The 23,176-nt window shown below is 47.0% G+C and overlaps 1 protein-coding gene across 1 annotated transcript; it reads left to right on the top strand.

The window, feature by feature from the left end:
• Window positions 1-137: 137 nt before the first annotated feature.
• LOC311099693 (protein-cysteine N-palmitoyltransferase HHAT-like protein) lies at window positions 138-22,844 on the top strand (the record flags this gene model as incomplete). The annotated part of the gene is made up of 11 exons (XM_084140425.1): window positions 138-174; window positions 305-372; window positions 481-594; window positions 1,189-1,383; window positions 16,595-16,804; window positions 17,362-17,533; window positions 19,942-20,086; window positions 20,176-20,211; window positions 20,472-20,673; window positions 21,095-21,236; window positions 22,630-22,844. 11 exons carry the CDS (start codon window positions 138-140, stop codon window positions 22,842-22,844), a joined length of 1,536 nt encoding a protein of 511 aa, XP_083996551.1.
• Window positions 22,845-23,176: the final 332 nt, after the last annotated feature.

Below are 23,176 nucleotides of genomic sequence, written 5' to 3'. Positions count from 1 at the left end.
CTGTAGGCCCTGTAGTGTGATACCTCATATAGACAGGGTTTCCTGTAGGACCTGTAGTGTGATACCTCATATAGACAGGGTTTCCTGAGACAGTGTAGAGCCCACCCACCCATCCTTTCTTAAACCCCTCTGGGTTAATGGCCTTGGGATTCCCTATGAGCCAGCATTTATCTGGTGGGCAGCCAGGCCTTTCTTAGAAATATATCAAATGATCAAATAAACTTGTCCTAAGCATTATGGAATGACATTTTTGTCAAATTTTAAAAACTTTAAAATCTAAGCTAATCAAAGTATTTTTTTCCAGCAAATGCAAACAGAAAGACGTTCAAGTCCAGCCTTACACCAGGGTGGTACTACCTCGGGAGGAAGATGGTGAGAGGAACGCTTTAGATTCAGGCTGAACTTTTTATATGTAGTAAAAAATAGATACAACTCATACTCTGATATGATTGATCACTACTCTATTTTGTCTGGCTGCAGGATACGGCTGACTTTGAGTGGGTGATGTGGTTCTCTACATTCCGGGACCACATCCTCTTCGCCCTGTCTGGTCACGTGATCTTCGCTAAGATCTGCTCCATGCTGGCTCCACAGGTGGGTTTACATCTGCAACACTCTGTCCAAAATGGTCGAATGGTCAAATATATATCCATATGTTTAAATATATACAGTACATAAAGATCTATCCATAGACTTTGCTCTGTGTATGCTTGTGACCTTCGAGAAAAGAGAAAACAGCTTCTAATTGGTGCAACACATCACATTGACAATATGATCAATGACATTTATGTCCATCTAATGACATTTATGTTCATCTTCTGAATGAATCAACTACACCCAATATCATTATGTACCCAGAGGACTGAATCAAGGACAGCCTGTCTGTCTGTCCACAGCATAGGTCCCGGATGTACATGTTCATTAATTAATTCATTAATTAATTCATTCATTCATTCATTCAGTCTGTCTGTTTGTCTGTCTGTCTGTCTCTCTGTCTGTCCACAGCATAGGTCCCGGATGTACATGTTCATGAATTCATTCATTCATTCATTCAGTCTGTCTGTCTGTCTGTCTGTCTGTCTGTCCACAGCATAGGTCCCTGGTGTACATGTTGACTCTTTCTCTCTGTCTGTCCACAGCATAGGTCCCTGGTGTACATGTTGACTCTTTCTCTCTGTCTGTCCACAGCATAGGTCCCTGGTGTACATGGGTTATGGTATCCTGGCGGTGCTGGTCTCTATGGGTTGGACCTTCACCACTCTGATCCTGTCCCACTGTGTACTGCTCTACAGTATCTCTCTGGTTAAACTGCGCTGGCTCTGCTTCCTAGCTGGACTCACCATCCTGTCCACATTCAAGATGGAACCATTCATATCCTGGCAGGTATGAAGAATACACTACTATACTATGTTACTGCTATTCATTAGTACTGGGCGGCAGGTAGCCGGTGGTAAGAGAGGAGAGCCAGCAACTGGAGGGGAACAATCTGACGGGAAGTGAGCTGACAAGCGGAGGGTTGCTGGTATCAAATCCTAGATGCCATCGCCTTCCGTTGTGCCCTTGAGTAAAGCACTGAACCCCCCACAACAACAGCTCCCGGGCGCCCAGTGTGGCAGCCCCCCGCACCTCTCCTAAAAATGTGTATATGTGTGTCTTTCGGAGAGGTTGGGTTAAAAGTGGAAGTCAAATTTCGGTTGGATCTTGTGTGCAATTTATCAACAAACTATTATACTATTACTCTATTGCTACTATACTATTACTGTACTATTAATATAATACTATACTACCACTATGCTATTAGTATACTGCTACTATACTGCTACTATACCATTACTATACCATTACTATGCTATTACTATACTATTACATAACTATTACTATATTACTATACTACCACTATGCTATTAGTATACTGCTACTATACTATTAATATAATACTATACTACCACTATACTATTAGTATACTGCTACTATACTATTACTGTACTATTAATATAATACTATACTACCACTATGCTGCTACTATACTGCTACTATACTATTAATATAATGCTATGCTACCACTATACTATTACTATACTACCACTATACTATTACTATACTACCACTATACTATTACTATACTACCACGATAATATTGCTATACTGTTACTATACTATTACCATACTGCTACTATACTATTACTATACTACCACTATACTATTACTATACTGCTACTATACTATTACTATACTACCACTATACTATTAATATACTACCACTATACTATTACTATACTACCACTATGCTATTAGTATACTGCTACTATACTATTAATATAATATTATACTACCACTATACTATTAGTATACTGCTACTATACTATTAGTATACTACCACTATGCTATTAGTATACTGCTACTATACTATTGCTATACTGCTACTATACTATTACTATACCATTACTATGCTATTACTATACTATTACAGAACTATTACTATATTACTATACTACCACTCTACTATTGCTATACTACCACTATACTATTAATATACTACCACTATACTATTACTATACTACCACTATACTATTACTATACTACCACTATACAATTGCTATACTACTACTATACTATTAATATAATACTATACTACCACTATGCTGCTACTATACTGCTAATATACTATTAATATAATTATATGCTACCACTATACTATTACTATACTACCACTATACTATTACTATACTACCACTATATTATTACTATACTACCACTATACTATTGCTATACTGCTACTATACTATTAACATACTGCTACTATACTATTACTATACTGCTGCTATACTATTAATATATTACTATACTACCACTATACTATTACTATACTGCTACTATACTATTACTATACTACCACTATACTAATACTATACTGCTACTATACTACTACTATACTACCACTATACTACCACTATACTATTAATATACTACCACTATACTATTACTATACTACCACTATACTATGTCTATACTGCTACTATACTATTACTATACTATTACTATACTACCACTATACTATTACTACACTGCTACTACTATGCTGCTATTACAAATTTTTATTTAAATTTTATTTTTAGGGGGTAGATCAGCTTTAATTATGCAGATAGATTGTAACTTCCATCAATGTAATTGTCTGCATCACTTCCAATCCCCCATATATTTTTTTTACACAAATATATATACACTACCGGTCAAATGTTTTAGAACACCTACTAATTTTTACTATTTTCTACATTGTACTATGAAATAACACATATGGAATCATCTAGTAACCAAAAAAGTGTTAAACACTTAAAAAAGCCACCCTTTGCCTTGATGACAGCTTTGCACACCATTTCCGCAACCAGCTTCACCTGGAATGCTTTTCCAACAGTCTTGAAGGAGTTCCCACATATGCTGAGCACTTGTTGGCTGCTTTTCCTTCACTCTGCGGTTCGACTCATCCCAAACCATCTCAACTTGGTTGAGGTCGGGGGATTGTGGAGGCCAGGTCATCTGATGCAGCACTCCATCACTCTCCTTCTTGGTAAAATAGCCCATACACAGCCTGGAGGTGTGTTGGGTCATTGTCCTGTTGAAAAACAAATGATAGTCCCACTAAGCCCAAACCAGATGGGATGGCGTTTCACTGCAGAATGCTGTAGTAGCCATGCTGGTTAAGTGTGCCTTGAATTCTAAATAAATCACAGACAGTGTAACCAGCAATGCACCCCCACACCATAACACCTCCTCCTCCATGTTTTACGGTGGGATATACACATGTGGAGATCATCCGTTCACCCACACCGCGTCTCACAAAGACACAGCGGTTGGAACCAAAAATCTCAAATTTGGACTCCAGACCAAAGGACTAATCTCCACCAGTCTAATGTCCATTGCTCATGTTTCTTGGCCCAAGCAAGTCTTCTTATTATTGGTGTCCTTTAGTAGTGGTTTCTTTGCAGCAATTCGACCATGAATGTCTGATTCACACAGTCTCCTCTGAACAGTTGATGTTGAGATGTGTCTGTTACTTGAACTCTGTGAAGCATTTATTTGGGATGCAATTTCCGAAGCTGGTAACTCCAATGAACTTATCCTCTGCAGCAGAGGTAACTCTGGGTCTTCGATTCCTGTGGCGGTCCTCATGAGAGCCAGTTTCATCATAGCGCTTGATGGTTTTTGCGACTGCATTTGAAGAAACTTTGAAAGTTCTTGAAATGTTCCGTATTGACTGACCTTCATGTCTTAAAGTAATGATGGACTGTTGTTTCCCTTTGCTTATTTTAGCTGTTTTTGCCATAATATGGACTTGGTCTTTTACCAAATAGGGCTATCTTCTGTATACCCCCCTACCTTGTCACAACACAACTGATTGGCTCAAACGCATTAAGAAGGAAATAAATTCACCTTTTAATTGAAATGCATTACAGGTGACATATGTGTAATTTCATAGTTTTGATATCTTTACTATTATTCTACAATGTAGAAAATAGTAAAAATAAAGAAAAACCCTTGAATGAGTAGGTGTTCTTAAACTTTTGACCGGTAGTGTATATACAGTGGGGGAAAAAAGTGTTTAGTCAGCCACCAATTGTGCAAGTTATCCCATTTAGAAATATGAGAGAGGTCTGTAATTTTCATCATAGGTACACGTCAACTATGACAGACAAAATGAGGAAAAAAAATCCAGAAAATCACATTGTAGGATTTTTTATGAATTTATTTGCAAATTATGGTGGAAAATAAGTATTTGGTCACCTACAAACAAGCAAGATTTCTGGCTCTCACAGACCTGTAACTTCTTCTTTAAGAGGCTCCTCTGTCCTCCACTCGTTACCTGTATTAATGGCACCTGCTTGAACTTGTTATCAGTATACAAGACACCTGTCTACAACCTCAAACAGTCACACTCCAAACTCCACTATGGCCAAGACCAAAGAGCTGTCAAAGGACACCAGAAACAAAATTGTAGACCTGCACCAGGCTGGGAAGACTGAATCTGCAATAGGTAAGCAGCTTGGTTGAAGAAATCAACTGTGGGAGCAATTATTAGGAAATGGAAGACATACAAGAACACTGATAATCTCCCTCGATCTGGGGCTCCACGCAAGATCTCACCCCGTGGGGTCAAAATGATCACAAGAAAGGTCAGTAAAAATCCCAGAACCACACGGGGGGACATAGTGAATGACCTGCAGAGAGCTGGGACCAAAGTAACAAAGCCTACCATCAGTAATACACTACGCCGCCAGGGACTCAAATCCTGCAGTGCCAGATGTGTCCCCCTGCTTAAGCCAGTACATGTCCAGGCCCGTCTGAAGTTTGCTAGAGTGCATTTGGATGATCCAGAAGAGGATTGGGAGAATGTCATATGGTCAGATGAAACCAAAATATAACTTTTTGGTAAAAACTCAACTCGTCGTGTTTGGAGGACAAAGAATGCTGAGTTGCATCCAAAGAACACCATACCTACTGTGAAGCATGGGGGTGGAAACATCATGCTTTGGGGCTGTTTTTCTGCAAAGGGACCAGGACGACTGATCCGTGTAAAGGAAAGAATGAATGGGGCCATGTATCGTGAGATTTTGAGTGAAAACCTCCTTCCATCAGCAAGGGCATTGAAGATGAAACGTGGCTGGGTCTTTCAGCATGACAATGATCCCAAACACACCGGGCAACGAAGGAGTGGCTTCGTAAGAAGCATTTGAAGGTCCTGGAGTGGCCTAGCCAGTCTACAGATCTCAACCCCATAGAAAATCTTTGGAGGGAGTTGAAAGTCCGTGTTGCCCAGCGACAGCCCCAAAACATCATTGCTCTAGAGGAGATCTGCATGGAGGAATGGGCCAAAATACCAGCAACAGTGTGTGAAAACCTTGTGAAGACTTACATAAAACGTTTGACCTGTGTCATTGCAAGCAAAGGGTATATAACAAAGTATTGAGAAACTTTTGTTATTGACCAAATACTTATTTTCCACCATAATTTGCAAATAAATTCATAAAAAATCCTACAATGTGATTTTCTGGAAAATGTTTTCTCATTTTGTCTGTCATAGTTGACGTGTACCTATGATGAAAATTACAGGCCTGTCTCATCTTTTTAAGTGGGAGAACTTGCACAATGGGTGGCTGACTAAATACTTTTTTTCCCCACTGTATATACACTGCCGTTTAAAAGTTGGGGTCACTTAGAAATGTCCTTGTTTTCGAAAGAAAAGCAACATTTTTCTCCATTAAAATAACTTCAAAATGATCAGAAATACAGTGTAGACATTGTTAATGTTGTAAATGGCTATTGTAGCTGGAAACGGCATATTTTCTATGGAATATCTACATAGGCGTACAGAGGCCGATTATCAGCAACCATCAGTTCTGTGTTCCAATGGCACGTTGTGTTTGCTAATCCAAGTTTATCTGTCACGGTTCAGACAGACGACCAGAGGACCACAATTGCGTCACACCAGAAAGTTTATTAAAACTTAAGGGAAAAGGGAAGTAGGGAGTGAATGAAGGCTCCAGGGGTAACAGGGATCCCGTCCAATGTGCTGGGTCTGTGCCTCCCCCAGTGGCAGCGATGCGTCCTATGAAGCCGGTGGTGGGTGGTCCAGAAGTCCTGGGGGGGGGGAGACACAGACACAACAGGGCGGAATGAAACAAGGCAGCAGTACAGTTCAAGGGAAATCCAAAATACGTAGTAGCAAGGCAGAAGGCTGGTCAGAGTTACCGGGATTGAAGAGTAGTCAGGAGTCGTAATGGCAGAAGCAGGTCTGGATCTCCTGGGGCAGAAGAGTATCCAAAAATCAGGCAGGTCCGGGGTCACAAAACCAGGGTGAGCCAGAAGCGCGAGCAAACAGGTTCCGGGAGTGAGCTTTGCAGACGATCTGACACCGGAGAGCTGAAAGACAGGGCCTTAAATACTGGGAGAGGTAGTGGGTAATGCAGCGCAGCTGGCAGAGTAATTAGAGCAGAGCAGAGCAGGGACAGGTGGAGCTAGTTAGGCTGAGTAGAGAGAGTGGTGAGCAGAGTGGAAGAAAATTAAGGTGGTAACCCGGTGGAGTGAGAGGCTCATGACAGAACCCCCCCCCCAAGGGACGGCCCCAGAAGTCCCAAGAGCAACACCACGCCGGGCGGGAGGAGGGGAGCCGGAGGAGGGCTAGAACTCCTCCGAACGGTCCGAGTGAACGTCCTCATCCTCGGAGGAAGCCGGAGGGCCGTGGTCGGGAGATGGGACAGGTCCCGAGACAGGATCAGGCACAGGACAGGAAGCCGAGCGGGCAGGACGGTTAGGGACCCCTCTGGGGCGGCCCCTACGGATTGCAGGTTGATCAGGATGCCGTTGGTGGAAAGCGGTGATGAGAGTCCTATCCACAATCCGACTAGCTGGCACCCAGGTCCTTTCCTCAGGTCCATAGCCCTCCCAGTCAATGAGGTACTGGAGACCCCTACCCCTCCGTCTGGACCGAAGCAGGCGGCGGACGGTGTAAACCAGACCACCATCGACGAGCCGTGGAGGAGGAGGACAAGGCGCAGCAGGGACCAGCGGACTCTCATGGATGGGCTTAATCTTAGACACATGGAAAGTGGGGTGCACCCTCAGGGAATTAGGCAGTTGGAGCCGGACAGCAGTTGGGCTAATCACTCTTATGATAGGGAATGGGCCAATGAACCGAGGTGCCAGCTTCTGCGACTCCACCCTGAGTGGCAGGTTCTTCGATGACAACCACACCCTTTGACCAACATGGTAGGTGGGAGCAGGAATTCTCCGACGGTTGGCCCCGGTAGTGTAGCTGGCAACGGATCTGAGGAGTGTGGCTCGGGCTTGTGACCAGGTGCGGCGACATCGACGGGCAAAAGCAAGTGCAGATGGGCAAGTAACCTCCTCTTCCTGGCTGGCAAATAGAGGAGGCTGGTATCCATAAACACATTGGAAAGGGGACATACCGATGGCAGAGCAGGTCAGAGAATTGTGTGCGTACTCCACCCATGTCAATTGCTGCGACCAGGAGTGGGGGTTGCGTGAAGTCATGCATCGCAGTGCCTTCTCGAGCTCCTGATTAGCCCGCTCTGACTGCCCATTGGATTGGGGATGGAATCCGGAAGTCAGACTGACTGTGGCTCCCAGCAGGTGACAGAACTCCTTCCAAAAAGCGGAGGAGAATTGTGGACCACGGTCAGAAACTACATCCTTTGGCAGTCCGTGGATCCGGAAGACGTGTTCCAGGACCACCTGGGCGGTCTCCTTGGCGGTTGGGAGCTTGGGGAGGGGAATGAAGTGTGCCATCTTGCTGAAACGGTCAACTATGGTGAGAATGACGGTCATGCCACTTGAAGGGGGCAGCCCCGTGACAAAGTCAAGGGCGATGTGAGACCAGGGACGTCTGGGCACAGGCAGGGGCTGCAGCAATCCGGCTGGGGGCTGGCAGGACGACTTGTGTTGGTTGCAGATGGGGCAGGCTTGGACGAATTCCCGTACATCCTTCCTCAGAGAGGGCCACCAGAACCTCTGGGCGAGCAGGTTGTAAGTGCGGGTGGAGCCAGGGTGACAAGCTAGGCGGGAGTCATGTCCCCACTGAACGACCTGGGACCTCAGGTCTTCGGGGACAAAAAGGCGGTCAGCTGGGCAAGTGCTGGGACCTGGCTGGTTACGGAGAGCCTCCAGCACCTGTTCCTCAACAGCCCAGGTCAGAGCTGCAACGATGCAGGGACTTGGCAGAATCGACACAGGGTCCTTGGAGGGGGTGTCATCCTTCTGGAATTGACGGGAGAGGGCGTCTGGCTTGGTGTTGCGTGATCCAGGCCGGTATGACAGAGTGAAATTAAACCTGGTGAAGAACAGGGCCCAGCGGGACTGCCTGGAGTTCAACCGTTTGGCCGTGCGGATGTACTCCAAGTTCTTATGATCGGTCCAAACGAGAAATGGAATGGTGGACCCCTCCAGCCAGTGACGCCACTCCTCCAAGGCAAGCTTCACAGCCAGCAGCTCACGGTTCCCTATGTTGTAATTGCACTCAGAGGGGGACAACCGACGTGAGAAAAAGGCACAGGGATGGAGCTTCCTATCCTCCGCAGCCCACTGAGAAATCACAGCACCAACTCCCACATCCGAGGCGTCCACCTCCACAATGAATTGCCGGTCCACATCAGGCATCTGGAGGATGGGAGCGGAGGTGAACCTCACCTTGAGGGTACTGAAGGCTTTGTCGGCTGCTGGGGTCCAGGTGAAGGGTTGCTTGGTGCTGGTTAGAGCAGTGAGAGGGGCAGCAACGGTACTGTAGTTCCGGATAAACTTTCTATAGAAGTTAGCAAACCCCAGAAACTGTTGCAGCTTCTTTCTGTTCTCCGGAACTGGCCATGAAGTGACTGCTGATACTTTGGCAGGATCCATTTGGATACTTCCCTCTGCCACTATGTACCCCAGGAAGGCCACTGTCTTGACGTGAAACTCACATTTCTCTGCCTTGGCGTAGAGGGAATTCTCCAGAAGACGATGAAGGACTTGCTGGACATGGCGGGTGTGTTCAGACAGGTTTCTGGAGTAGATTAAGATGTCATCCAGGTAAACGAAGACAAACTTGTTTAACATGTCCCGCAGTACATCATTCACTAGAGCCTGGAACACAGCAGGAGCATTGGTGAGGCCAAAAGGCATAACCAGATACTCGTAGTGGCCTGTTGGTGTATTGAATGCGGTTTTCCATTCATCTCCCTCCCGGATCCGCACTAGGTGGTAAGCGTTTCTGAGATCCAACTTGGTAAAAACAGTGGCTCCCTGGAGCAACTCAAAAGCAGAGGTGAGCAGAGGCAGAGGGTAACGGTTTTTCACTGTGATGTCGTTGAGTCCCCTGTAGTCGATGCAGGGGCGAAGAGATCCGTCCTTCTTCCCCACAAAGATGAAGCCAGCACCAGCAGGAGATGAAGATGAACGGATTAATCCTGCGGACAGAGAGCCATTGATGTAGTCCTCCATGGACTTTCTTTCAGGAGCAGACAACGAATAAAGACGACCCTTTGGAGGGGCTGTTCCAGGGAGGAGGTCGATGGCACAGTCGTACGGTCGGTGAGGGGGCAGAGATGTGGCTCTTGCTTTGTTAAACACCTCTCTGAGACCATGGTAGCATTCTGGGACATTGGAGAGGTCAGGAGCGGAGTTAGTAGGTACTGGCCGAGGGGGTAGTGCGGCAGCAAGCAGGCAGGTTCGGTGGCAGTCCTCTCCCCACTCCCTGATCACCCCGGTCACCCAGTCGAGCTGAGGGTTGTGCCGGCGGAGCCATGGGTAACCCAGGATGAGGGGTTGGCCTGGAGAGGGGAGCAGGTGAAACTGGATAGTTTCTTGATGGTTTCCGGACAGACCCATCGAGACCGGGGCCGTGACATGAGTGACCGATCCGAGTAAGTGTCCGTCCAGTGCCCGGGCAGGAATAGGAGGTGTCAAACGGAGGTTCTCCAGTCCCAGTTGGCGTGCCAGCTTGATGTCCATTATGTTGGCTTCGGCGCCAGAATCCACCAGAGCAGCCAGGGTGTGAGTTGAGTCAGAGAGGCGGAGGTGAACTTGCAGCAGGGGTTTGCGGTCGGAGGACTGGATGGTCATTGAACTCAACCGGACTCCCCCTATGCCCGGTGAGCTTCGGCCCTTTAAAGGGCAGGTTACCACACGATGTCCATCACCTCCACAATAGAGGCAGAGGTTTGAAGTGAAGCGGCGCTGGCGCTCTGCAGGAGTGAGAGAGGCTCGCCCAATCTCCATAGGCTCAGACTGATCAAGCTGACCTGGGTGAGTGGCAGTAGATGACAGGAGCCCAGTCGGATCTCTCCGAATGCCGGTAGTAGGTGGACCTTGGCGCCCCCTCTCACGACGACGGGTCTGTATCCTTCTGTCGATCCTGACAGTCAGTGCGATGGCTTCATCAAGAGTGGAAGGCAGTTCATGGGAGACCAACTCGTCCTTGATATAGTCAGCCAAACTATGGAAGAACGCGTCCACCAACGATGGTGTGTTCCAAGAACTTCGTCTAGCCAGGGTTCGGAAGTTGATGGAATGGTCTGCGACTGTACGTCTGCCTTGTCGAATACTGAACAGTTCACGAGACGCCTCTGCGGTTGGTGAATCCAGGTCAAACACCTTCAGCATCTCCTCAGCAAACAGGTCGAAGGTTGCACATGCGGGGGTTTGACGTTCGAACTCTGCTGTTCCCCAGAGTCGAGCTCGGCCCGTCAGGTGAGTGATGGCATACCCAACTTTAGCCCCCTCCGTGGCGAAGGTCCTTGGCTGCAAGGAGAACTGAAGTCGGCAGCTAGTCAGGAATGGCCGGACCTGGGTTGAATCGCCGTTGAACCGCTCGGGGTTTCCAATCTTGGGTTCCGGAGCAGCGGCTGCAATGACCGGGGCAGGTAACTCGGGGGCAGGGCTGGTGGGCAGACTGGCTGGGGTAAGGTTGGTGAGGAGTTGAATGATCATGGCGAGTTGTTGTTGCTGCTGCTGGAACTGCTGCTCATGCTCATCGGTTTCCATGTCGGGGAAAGTGTGCGCTGAGTCCATAATGGTCAGATCGTACTGTCACGGTTCAGACAGACGACCAGAGGACCACAATTGCGTCACACCAGAAAGTTTATTAAAACTTAAGGGAAAAGGGAAGTAGGGAGTGAATGAAGGCTCCAGGGGTAACAGGGATCCCGTCCAATGTGCTGGGTCTGTGCCTCCCCCAGTGGCAGCGATGCGTCCTATGAAGCCGGTGGTGGGTGGTCCAGAAGTCCTGGGGGGGGGAGACACAGACACAACAGGGCGGAATGAAACAAGGCAGCAGTACAGTTCAAGGGAAATCCAAAATACGTAGTAGCAAGGCAGAAGGCTGGTCAGAGTTACCGGGATTGAAGAGTAGTCAGGAGTCGTAATGGCAGAAGCAGGTCTGGATCTCCTGGGGCAGAAGAGTATCCAAAAATCAGGCAGGTCCGGGGTCACAAAACCAGGGTGAGCCAGAAGCGCGAGCAAACAGGTTCCGGGAGTGAGCTTTGCAGACGATCTGACACCGGAGAGCTGAAAGACAGGGCCTTAAATACTGGGAGAGGTAGTGGGTAATGCAGCGCAGCTGGCAGAGTAATTAGAGCAGAGCAGAGCAGGGACAGGTGGAGCTAGTTAGGCTGAGTAGAGAGAGTGGTGAGCAGAGTGGAAGAAAATTAAGGTGGTAACCCGGTGGAGTGAGAGGCTCATGACATTATCATTTTAAAAGGCTAATTGATCATTAGAAAACCCTTTTGCAAATGTTAGCACAGCTGAAAACTGTTGTGCTGATTAAAGAAGCAATAAAACTGGCCTTTTTGAGACTAGTTGAGTATCTGGAGCATCAGCAATTGTGGGTTCAATTACAGGCTCAAAATGGCCAGAAACAAATAACTTTCTTCTGAAACTCGTTAGTCTATTTTTGTTCTGAGAAATGAAGGCTATTCATTGCGAGAAATTGCCAAGAAACTGAAGATCTCGTACAACGCTGTACACTACTCCCTTCACAGAACAGCGCAAACTGGCTCTAACCAGAATAGAAAGAGGAGTGGGAGGCCCCAGTGCACAACTGAGCAAGAGGACAAATACATTAGTGTGTAGTTTGAGAAACAGACGCCTCACAGGTCCTCAACTGGCAGCTTCATTAAGTAGTACCCGCAAAACACCAGTCTCAACGTCAACAGTGAAGAGGCAACTCCGGGATGCTGACCTTCTAGGCAGAGTTGCAAAGAAAAAGCCATATCTCAGACTGGCCAATAAAAAGAAAAGATTAAGATGGGGGAAAAAAACACAGACACTGGACAGAGGAAGATTGGAAAAAAGTGTTATGAACAGACAAATCGAAGTTTGAGGTGTTCAGATCACAAAGAACAACATTTGTGAGACGCAGACCAATGGAAAAGATGATGGAGGAGTGCTTGATGCCATCTCTCAAGCATGGTGGAGGCAATGTGATGGTCTGGGGGTGCTTTGGTGGTGGTAAAGTGGGAGATTTGTACAGGGTAAAAGGGATCTTGAAGAAGGAAGGCTATCACTCCATTTTGCAATGCCATGCCATACCCCGTGGACGGCGCTTGATTGGAGCCAATTTCCTCCTACAACAGGACAATAACCCAAAGCACAGCTCCAATGTCACGATCGTCATAATGATTGGACCAAAAAAAATTATTGGGGGTGCCTCTCGCCTGTCCGACGACGGCCCGGTTGGCGCCGCTTCTCCTCTCCTGCCTGGGTCTCCCCCTTCATCGCCCTCCGGTAACGGACGGCCTCCTCCTCCGTGATCTGCCCCCAACCGAGGAGGACATCCACTAACGTTACCTCCGGCGTTTGCTCCTGGACACGCTGCTTGGTCCTGTATTGGTGGGATCTTCTGTCACGATCGTCATAATGATTGGACCAAGGCGCAGCGTGATATGCGTACATTTCTTTAATAGTGTACTAGCAACACGATACAAAATACAAAACAACAAAACGAAACGTGAAGTCGTCGGTCATGAACACAAACCAACACGGAACAAGATCCCACAAAACACAAGTGCACAACAGGCTGCCTAAGTATGGTTCCCAATCAGAGACAACAAGCAACAGCTGATTCTCGTTGCCTCTGATTGAGAACCACCCCGGCCAACCTAGAAAACACATGAACTAGAAACTGAACATAGAACACAAAACATAGACCCTACACACCCTGGCTCAACATATAAGAGTCCCCAGAGCCAGGGCGTGACATCCAAACTAGGCAATAACTATTTAGGGAAGAAGCAGTCAGCTGGTATTCTGTCTATAATGGAGTGGCCAGCACAGTCACTGGATCTCAACCCTATTGAGCTGTTGTGGGAGCAGCTTGACCGTATGGTACGTAAGAAGTGCCCATCAAGCCAATCCAACTTGTGGGAGGTGCTTCAGGAAGCATGGGATGAAATCTCTTCAGATTACATTTTAACATTTACATTTTAGTCATTTAGCAGACGCTCTTATCCAGAGCGACTTACAGTTAGTGCATAATTTTTTTTTTTTTTTTTTTTTTCATACCCCCTGTGGGAAACGAACCCACAACCCAGGCGTTGCAAACGCCATGCTCTATCTACTGAGCTACATCCCTGCCGGCCATTCCCTCCCCTACCCTGGACGACGCTGGGCCAATTGCGCGCCGCCCCATGGGTCGCCCGGTCGCGGCCGGCTACGACAGAGCCTGGATTCGAACCAGGATCTCTAGTGGCACAGCTAGCACTGCGAATTACCTCAACAAATTGACAACTAGAATGCCAAAGGTCTGCAAGGCTGTAATTGCTGCAAATGGAGGATTCTTTGACGAAAGCAAAGTTTGAAGGACACAATTATGGTGGAAAATAAGTATTTGGTCACCTACAAACAAGCAAGATTTCTGGCTCTCACAGACCTGTAACTTCTTCTTTAAGAGGCTCCTCTGTCCTCCACTCGTTACCTGTATTAATGGCACTTGTTTGAACTTGTTATCAGTATAAAAGACACCTGTCCACAACCTCAAACAGTCACCCTCCAAACTCCACTATGGCCAAGACCAAAGAGCTCTCAAAGGACACCAGAAACAAAATTGTAGACCTGCACCAGGCTGGGAAGACTGAATCTGCAATAGGTAAGCAGCTTGGTTTGAAGAAATCAACTGTGGGAGCAATTATTAGGAAATGGAAGACATACAAGACCACTGATAATCTCCCTCGATCTGGGGCTCCACGCAAGATCTCACCCCGTGGGGTCAAAATGATCACAAGAACGGTGAGCAAAAATCCCAGAACCACACGGGGGGACCTAGTGAATGACCTGCAGAGAGCTGGGACCAAAGTAACAAAGCCTACCATCAGTAACACACTACGCCGCCAGGGACTCAAATCCTGCAGTGCCAGACGTGTCCCCCTGCTTAAGCCAGTACATGTCCAGGCCCGTCTGAAGTTTGCTAGAGTGCATTTGGATGATCCAGAAGAGGATTGGGAGAATGTCATATGGTCAGATGAAACAAAAATAGAACTTTTTGGTAAAAACTCAACTCGTCGTGTTTGGAGGACAAAGAATGCTGAGTTGCATCCAAAGAACACCATACCTACTGTGAAGCATGGGGGTGGAAACATCATGCTTTGGGGCTGTTTTTCTGCAAAGGGACCAGGACGACTGATCCGTGTAAAGGAAAGAATGAATGGGGCCATGTATCGTGAGATTTTGATTGAAAACCTCCTTCCATCAGCAAGGGCATTGAAGATGAAACGTGGCTGGGTCTTTCAGCATGACAATGATCCCAAACACACCGCCCGGGCAACGAAGGAGTGGCTTCGTAAGAAGCATTTCAAGGTCCTGGAGTGGCCTAGCCAGTCTCCAGATCTCAACCCCATAGAAATTTTTGGAGGGAGTTGAAAGTCTGTGTTGCCCAGCGACAGCCCCAAAACATCACTGCTCTAGAGGAAATCTGCATGGAGGAATGGGCCAAAATACCAGCAACAGTGTGAGAAAACCTTGTGAAGACTTACAGAAAACGTTTGACCTGTGTCATTGCCAACAAAGGGTATATAACAAAGTATTGAGAAACTTTTGTTATTGACCAAATACTTATTTTCCACCATAATTTGCAAATAAATTCATTAAAAATCCTACAAGGTGATTTTCAGGATTTTTCTTTTCTCATTTTGTCTGTCATAGTTGACGTGTACCTATGATGAAAATTACAGGCCTCTCTCATCTTTTTAAGTGGGAGAACTTGCACAATTGGTGGCTGACTAAATACTTTTTTACCTTAAATCTCTTTCCTCTCCCTCCTCTAACCCTCCCCTTCTCCCTCCTCCCCTCTAACCCTCCTCTTCCTCTCCCTCCTCCCCTCTAACCCTCCTCTTCCTCTTTCCTCTCCCTCCTCTAACCCTCCTCTTCCTCTCCCACCTCTCCTCTAACCCTCCTCTTCCTCTCCCACCTCTCCTCTAACCCTCCTCTTCCTCTTTCCTCTCCCTCCTCCCCTCTAACCCTCCTCTTCCTCTTTCCTCTCCCTCCTCCCCTCTAACCCTCCTCTTCCTCTTTCCTCTCCCACCTCTCCTCTAACCCTCCTCTTCCTCTCCCACCTCTCCTCTAACCCTCCTCTTCCTCTTTCCTCTCCCTCCTCCCCTCTAACCCTCCCCTTCTCCCTCCTCTCCTCTAACCCTCCTCTTCCTCTCCCACCTCTCCTCTAACCCTCCTCTTCCTCTCCCACCTCTCCTCTAACCCTCCTCTTCCTCTTTCCTCTCCCTCCTCCCCTCTAACCCTCCTCTTCCTCTCCCACCTCTCCTCTAACCCTCCTCTTCCTCTCCCACCTCTCCTCTAACCCTCCTCTTCCTCTCCCACCTCTCCTCTAACCCTCCTCTTCCTCTCCCACCTCTCCTCTAACCCTCCTCTTCCTCTCCCACCTCTCCTCTAACCCTCCTCTTCCTCTCCCACCTCTCCTCTAACCCTCCTCTTCCTCTTTCCTCTCCCTCCTCCCCTCTAACCCTCCTCTTCCTCTCCCACCTCTCCTCTAACCCTCCTCTTCCTCTCCCACCTCTCCTCTAACCCTCCTCTTCCTCTCCCTCTTCCTCTCCCTCTCCACCAGGCTGGTTTTATGACGGGGGGTTTTGAGCTGCGCTCCGTCCTGTTCTACGGTGGCTGTGGGTTCACCATCATGCGCTGTATGAGTTTTGCTCTGGAGAACTGTGAGAAGAAAGAAGGAAACTACAGCATCCTGGAACTCCTCAAGTACAACTTCTACCTGCCTTTCTTCTACTTCGGACCCATCATGACCTTCGACAAGTTCTATGTTCAGGTAATTATCATGACCTTCAACAAGTTCTACGCTCAGGTAAACATCATGACCTTCGACAAGTTCTACGTTCAGGTAAACATCATGACTTTCGACAAGTTCTACGCTCAGGTAAACATCATGACCTTCAACAAGTTCTACGCTCAGGTAAACATCATGACCTTCGACAAGTTCTACGCTCAGGTAAACATCATGACCTTCGACAAGTTCTGTGTTCAGGTAAACATCATGACCTTCGACAAGTTCTATGTTCAGGTAAACATCATGACCTTCAACAAGTTATATGTTCAGGTACACAACATGTAACCTATAGACTCAGTTCTATGTTCAGGTACATATTATGTAAATGCTCACATAATATCAAATGCAAAATGCAGAGAGCATCAGTGACTGACAGTGTTGGTGTCTCCTGCCATCGACAGGCTCATCTTACCTGTGCACGTGTGTGTGTGTGTGTGTGTGTGTGTGTGTGTGCGTGCGTGCGTGCGTGCGTGCGTGCGTGCGTGCGTGCGTGCGTGCGTGCGTGCGTGCGTGCGTGTGTGTGTGCGTGTCTCCTCCAGGTCAACAAGGCTGACTTGACCCGTAAGGAGGGGGCGATATGGAACATATCTCTGCAGGGTCTCGTTCAACTGGGGGCCATATTAACGGTGGACATCCTCTTCCACTTCCTGTACATCCTGAGCATCCCCACGGACATGAAGCTGCTCAAACACATGTCTGACTGGGCTGTAGGTCTGTAATATTAACATGTCTGTATGTCTCCTGTAGTTGGTCTGGCCTTCTATAACCTGGTGTATGACTGGTCTCTCTCTCTGTCTCCTGTAGTTGGCCTGGCCTACTATAGCCTGGTGTATGACTGGTCTCTCTCTGTCTCCTGTAGTTGGTCTGGCCTTCTATAACCTGGTGTATGACTGGTCTCTCTCTCTGTCTCCTGTAGTTGGCCTGGCCTACTATAGCCTGGTGTATGACTGGTCTCTCTCTCTGTCTCCTGTAGTTGGTCTGGCCTTCTATAACCTGGTGTATGACTGGTCTCTCTCTCTGTCTCCTGTAGTTGGTCTGGCCTTCTATAGCCTGGTGTATGACTGGTCTCTCTCTCTGTCTCCTGTAGTTGGTCTGGCCTACTATAGCCTGGTGTATGACTGGTCTCTCTCTCTGTCTCCTGTAGTTGGTCTGGCCTTCTATAACCTGGTGTATGACTGGTCTCTCTCTCTGTCTCCTGCAGTTGGTCTGGCCTACTATAACCTGGTGTATGACTGGTCTCTCTCTCTGTCTCCTGTAGTTGGTCTGGCCTTCTATAGCCTGGTGTATGACTGGTCTCTCTCTCTGTCTCCTGTAGTTGGTCTGGCCTACTATAGCCTGGTGTATGACTGGTCTCTCTCTGTCTCCTGTAGTTGGTCTGGCCTTCTATAACCTGGTGTATGACTGGTCTCTCTCTCTGTCTCCTGTAGTTGGTCTGGCCTTCTATAACCTGGTGTATGACTGGTCTCTCTCTCTGTCTCCTGTAGTTGGTCTGGCCTACTATAGCCTGGTGTATGACTGGTCTCTCTCTGTCTCCTGTAGTTGGTCTGGCCTACTATAGCCTGGTGTATGACTGATCTCTCTCTCTGTCTCCTGTAGTTGGTTTGGCCTACTGTAACCTGGTGTATGACTGGTCTCTCTCTGTCTCCTGTAGTTGGTCTGGCCTACTATAGCCTGGTGTATGACTGGTCTCTCTCTCTGTCTCCTGTAGTTGGTCTGGCCTACTATAGCCTGGTGTATGACTGTTCTCTCTCTGTCTCCTGTAGTTGGTCTGGCCTACTGTAACCTGGTGTATGACTGGTCTCTCTCTCTGTCTCCTGTAGTTGGTCTGGCCTACTGTAACCTGGTGTATGACTGGTCTCTCTCTGTCTCCTGTAGTTGGGCTGGCCTACTATAGCCTGGTGTATGACTGGTCTCTCTCTCTGTCTCCTGTAGTTGGTCTGGCCTTCTATAACCTGGTGTATGACTGGTCTCTCTCTCTGTCTCCTGTAGTTGGCCTGGCCTTCTATAACCTGGTGTATGACTGGTCTCTCTCTCTGTCTCCTGTAGTTGGTCTGGCCTTCTATAACCTGGTGTATGACTGGTCTCTCTCTCTGTCTCCTGTAGTTGGTCTGGCCTACTATAACCTGGTGTATGACTGGTCTCTCTCTCTGTCTCCTGTAGTTGGTCTGGCCTTCTATAACCTGGTGTATGACTGGTCTCTCTCTCTGTCTCCTGTAGTTGATCTGGCCTACTATAGCCTGGTGTATGACTGGTCTCTCTCTGTCTCCTGTAGTTGGTCTGGCCTTCTATAACCTGGTGTATGACTGATCTCTCTCTCTGTCTCCTGTAGTTGGTCTGGCCTTCTATAACCTGGTGTATGACTAATCTCTCTCTCTGTCTCCTGTAGTTGGTCTGGCCTACTATAGCCTGGTGTATGACTGGTCTCTCTCTGTCTCCTGTAGTTGGTCTGGCCTACTATAGCCTGGTGTATGACTGATCTCTCTCTCTGTCTCCTGTAGTTGGTTTGGCCTACTGTAACCTGGTGTATGACTGGTCTCTCTCTGTCTCCTGTAGTTGGTATGGCCTACTATAGCCTGGTGTATGACTGATCTCTCTCTCTCTGTCTCCTGTAGTTGGTCTGGCCTTCTATAACCTGGTGTATGACTGGTCTCTCTCTCTGTCTCCTGTAGTTGGTCTGGCCTACTATAGCCTGGTGTATGACTGTTCTCTCTCTGTCTCCTGTAGTTGGTCTGGCCTACTGTAACCTGGTGTATGACTGGTCTCTCTCTCTGTCTCCTGTAGTTGGTCTGGCCTACTGTAACCTGGTGTATGACTGGTCTCTCTCTGTCTCCTGTAGTTGGGCTGGCCTACTATAGCCTGGTGTATGACTGGTCTCTCTCTCTGTCTCCTGTAGTTGGTCTGGCCTTCTATAACCTGGTGTATGACTGGTCTCTCTCTCTGTCTCCTGTAGTTGGCCTGGCCTTCTATAACCTGGTGTATGACTGGTCTCTCTCTCTGTCTCCTGTAGTTGGTCTGGCCTTCTATAACCTGGTGTATGACTGGTCTCTCTCTGTCTCCTGTAGTTGGTCTGGCCTTCTATAACCTGGTGTATGACTGGTCTCTCTCTCTGTCTCCTGTAGTTGGTCTGGCCTACTATAGCCTGGTGTATGACTGGGTGAAGGCAGCGGTGATGTTTGGGGTGATCAACACTGTGTCTAGACTGGACCATCTGGACCCTCCTCAACCTCCTAAATGTATCACAATGCTCTACGTCTTCTCTGAGACGTACGTCAACAGACCTGTCAGACCTTCTCACTTCTCAACATCTTTGTGTTTTCACAAATGAAGTAATTTGTTATTTTTCTCCCTTATAGGCACTTTGACAGAGGAATAAACGACTGGCTGTGCAAGTAAGTCACCAGCATGTCACTTCATTCATACCAAACATGGTCCTGTGGTCCTCTGTAGCTCAGCTGGTAGAGCACGGCGCTTGTAACGCCAGGGTAGTGGGTTCGATCCCCGGGACCACCCATATGTAAAAATTTATGCACGCATGACTGTAAGTCACTTTGGATAAAAGCGTCTGCTAAATGGCATATTATTATATTTATATTATATTATAAACATCAGAGCTGTAATCTCATAACTCTGTCTGTATCTACGTCTCCAGGTATGTGTATGATTACCTGGGAGGGAAGCATGACAACTTGTGGGATGAGGCCATTGCTACGCTGTGTACTTTTGGCATCACTATCCTGTGGCTGGGACCCTGTCAGGTGGTGTTAATCTGGGCCTTCTTCAACTGCTTCGGACTCAACTTTGAACTCTGGACCGCCAAGTTCTTCTGCATGGAACCCTTTGCTTCTCTAGAGGTAAGAGAGCGTATGCTAGTTGATACCTATAGACTTCCAGTCATTGCGCTAACGCTGGTTAGCATTGGCTCGCAAACAACCTCTAACTTCCTTCATACTGGACACAGAGACATAAAAATGGTATCCACCACGAGTTCATCTGACGCTAGGGAAGTAGATAAAGGGGCCTCATTGACGAAATCACTTTAACACCATCCCTCCTCTAGATGGCGATGTCTCCTGCTGTGTCTCGTATGATCAGAGCTCTGCTCAACATCTCTCTCTCTCTCAATTCAATTTCAATTCAATTTAAGGGCTTTATCGGCATGGGAAACGTATGTTAACATTGCCAAAGCAAGTGAAGTAGATCGTAAACAAAAGTGAAATAAACAATAAATATTAACAGTAAACATTAATGGTCCCCTCTCTCTCTCTCTCTCAGATGGCAATGTCTCCTGCCATGTCTCGTAGGATCAGAGCTGTGTTCAACACCTTTAACTTCTGGACCATCATCCTATACAACGTCATCGCTCTCAACAGCCTGGAGTTCACTAAGCTGGTCGCCAAGAGACTGCTGCTCAAAGGTAACAGATAGTTAGGTTTCCTTCTGATCTGCCTCTTGATCTCGATTTTGAAGAATGTGCGATACTCATACTGAACATGATATTGAATATGCACAACTGCTTTGGTGTGGTACTGGCATACTATGATCACACTATACTATGTTATATAATAACCTTGAGTAACAGTAGACACACTATGACTGGTTCCTCCCCCTCAAGGCCTCCCATCCTACCATCTCTGTGTTGATAACTAGTATGTTCCTTGATATAAGTGATAATGCCAGAGAAGCTGTTGTTTGGATATATTGGCACAGGTGTTGTTAGGTCCGAGATGAAGTCGAGGGCTGGCAAACCGTGCCAATATATCCTCCAAACAACGGCTTCGAGGGCATTATCACTTTTATACAACGGGTTACCAACATATTCAAATGATGATTGACATATTTTCATTAAAAACGTTATTTTGAGGAATGTATTCATACTATTTCATCCTTCCAGAAGATATAGTCCCGACACAAATCTAGGGTTGCTACCTAAGCCGGCTGGTTGTTTGTTCTATCGGTTTGGTTGCCAGAGACGCGACCCAGTCCTTCAGTCTTTTTGTTCTGTATCTATGGACACGACCCAGTCGTTCGTTCTAAATGTTCCATTGCCATACTGGCTGGCAACGTTCTTATCCCTTGCTTGCTAGCCAACTACGGCTAACTTACAGTTACGTCAAAAAGTGCAGCCTGAATAACATCAAAGTAGCCACATTTGCATTTGTTTAAGCTGTTTTCTATTGACATTTATTTGGATATATCCATAAAAATGATGCCAGATGATTCATGATTTCGACTGGCTGAGAAACGCTGTCTGTCCGTCTCGTCCCGACTCCAACACGTTCATTACTATGGGACAGCTGGAGATCGAAGTTGAATATTGAAACAATGTTGCAAAAGTCGGAAAACAGACAGAAAGGTCTATACAAATCTCCGCTGTTGAAAACTAAATGTTAGTCTAAAAGAAATGTCTAGATGCTTTTTATAGTGGAGATCAAGTTTATAAATTGCCTGGCTGGGCTGATGGGACAGTGGATTGGGCAGTCAGATGCAACAGAGTAAATAGGTGGTCCTCTGTAGCTCAGCTGGTAGAGCACGGCACTTGTAACGCCAAGGTAGTGGGTTCGAACCCCGGGACCACCCATACACAAAAATGTATGCACGCATGACTGTAAGTCGCTTTGGATAAAAGCGTCTGCTAAATGGCATATTATTATTATAGGCATTTTTACGTCATAGATTTAGCTGGTGGTAACTTGTGGAATAAACACCAGCTGGAATAAGGTTATAACCAATAGGATTCAGGATTAGACCCACCCGTTGTATAAATATAGTTATTAGTATACCATGTTGACTTGTTCCTTCCCCTCCAGGCTTCCCCATCACCACCATCACTGTCCTCATAGTGACCTACTGTCTGGTCCAGCTCATCAAGGAGAGAGAGAGAAGACAGGTTCTGATCGACGACCCCGACCCCATCCCTCCCCCCGCCCCCGTCCCTCCCCCCACCCCCACCACACCCACTGTGGTCACGTCCACAGCCCCCATTCAGCCGGTGGTGGACCCCAGCAAGGAGAAAGCAGAGTAGTGATTGGAGGGTGGCAGTGTCTGTCAAAGTCCCAAATGTCTTTACGAGTCATGGTTTCCTCCGTGTCGTCATGGAGATGGCGAGGCTACTGTGTCGTCATGGAGATGGCGAGCTACAGTTAATAGACAAGGTATATTTAGAAGTTCTTCATAGCAATAAAATATATTGAGCAGCAATATCTACCTACTGTAATATTTACAAGCAGCAATATCTACCTACTGTAATATTTACAAGCAGCAATATCTATCTACTGTAATATTTACAAGCAGCAATATCTATCTACTGTAATATTTACAAGCAGCAATATCTATCTACTGTAATATTTACAAGCA

Source organism: Coregonus lavaretus (assembly GCF_964263955.1).
Source record: "Coregonus lavaretus genome assembly, chromosome: 2".
Taxonomy (NCBI): Eukaryota; Metazoa; Chordata; class Actinopteri; order Salmoniformes; family Salmonidae; genus Coregonus; species Coregonus lavaretus.
Note: the sequence above shows the minus strand (reverse complement) of the source record. Positions and strands in the feature narration are given on the sequence as shown.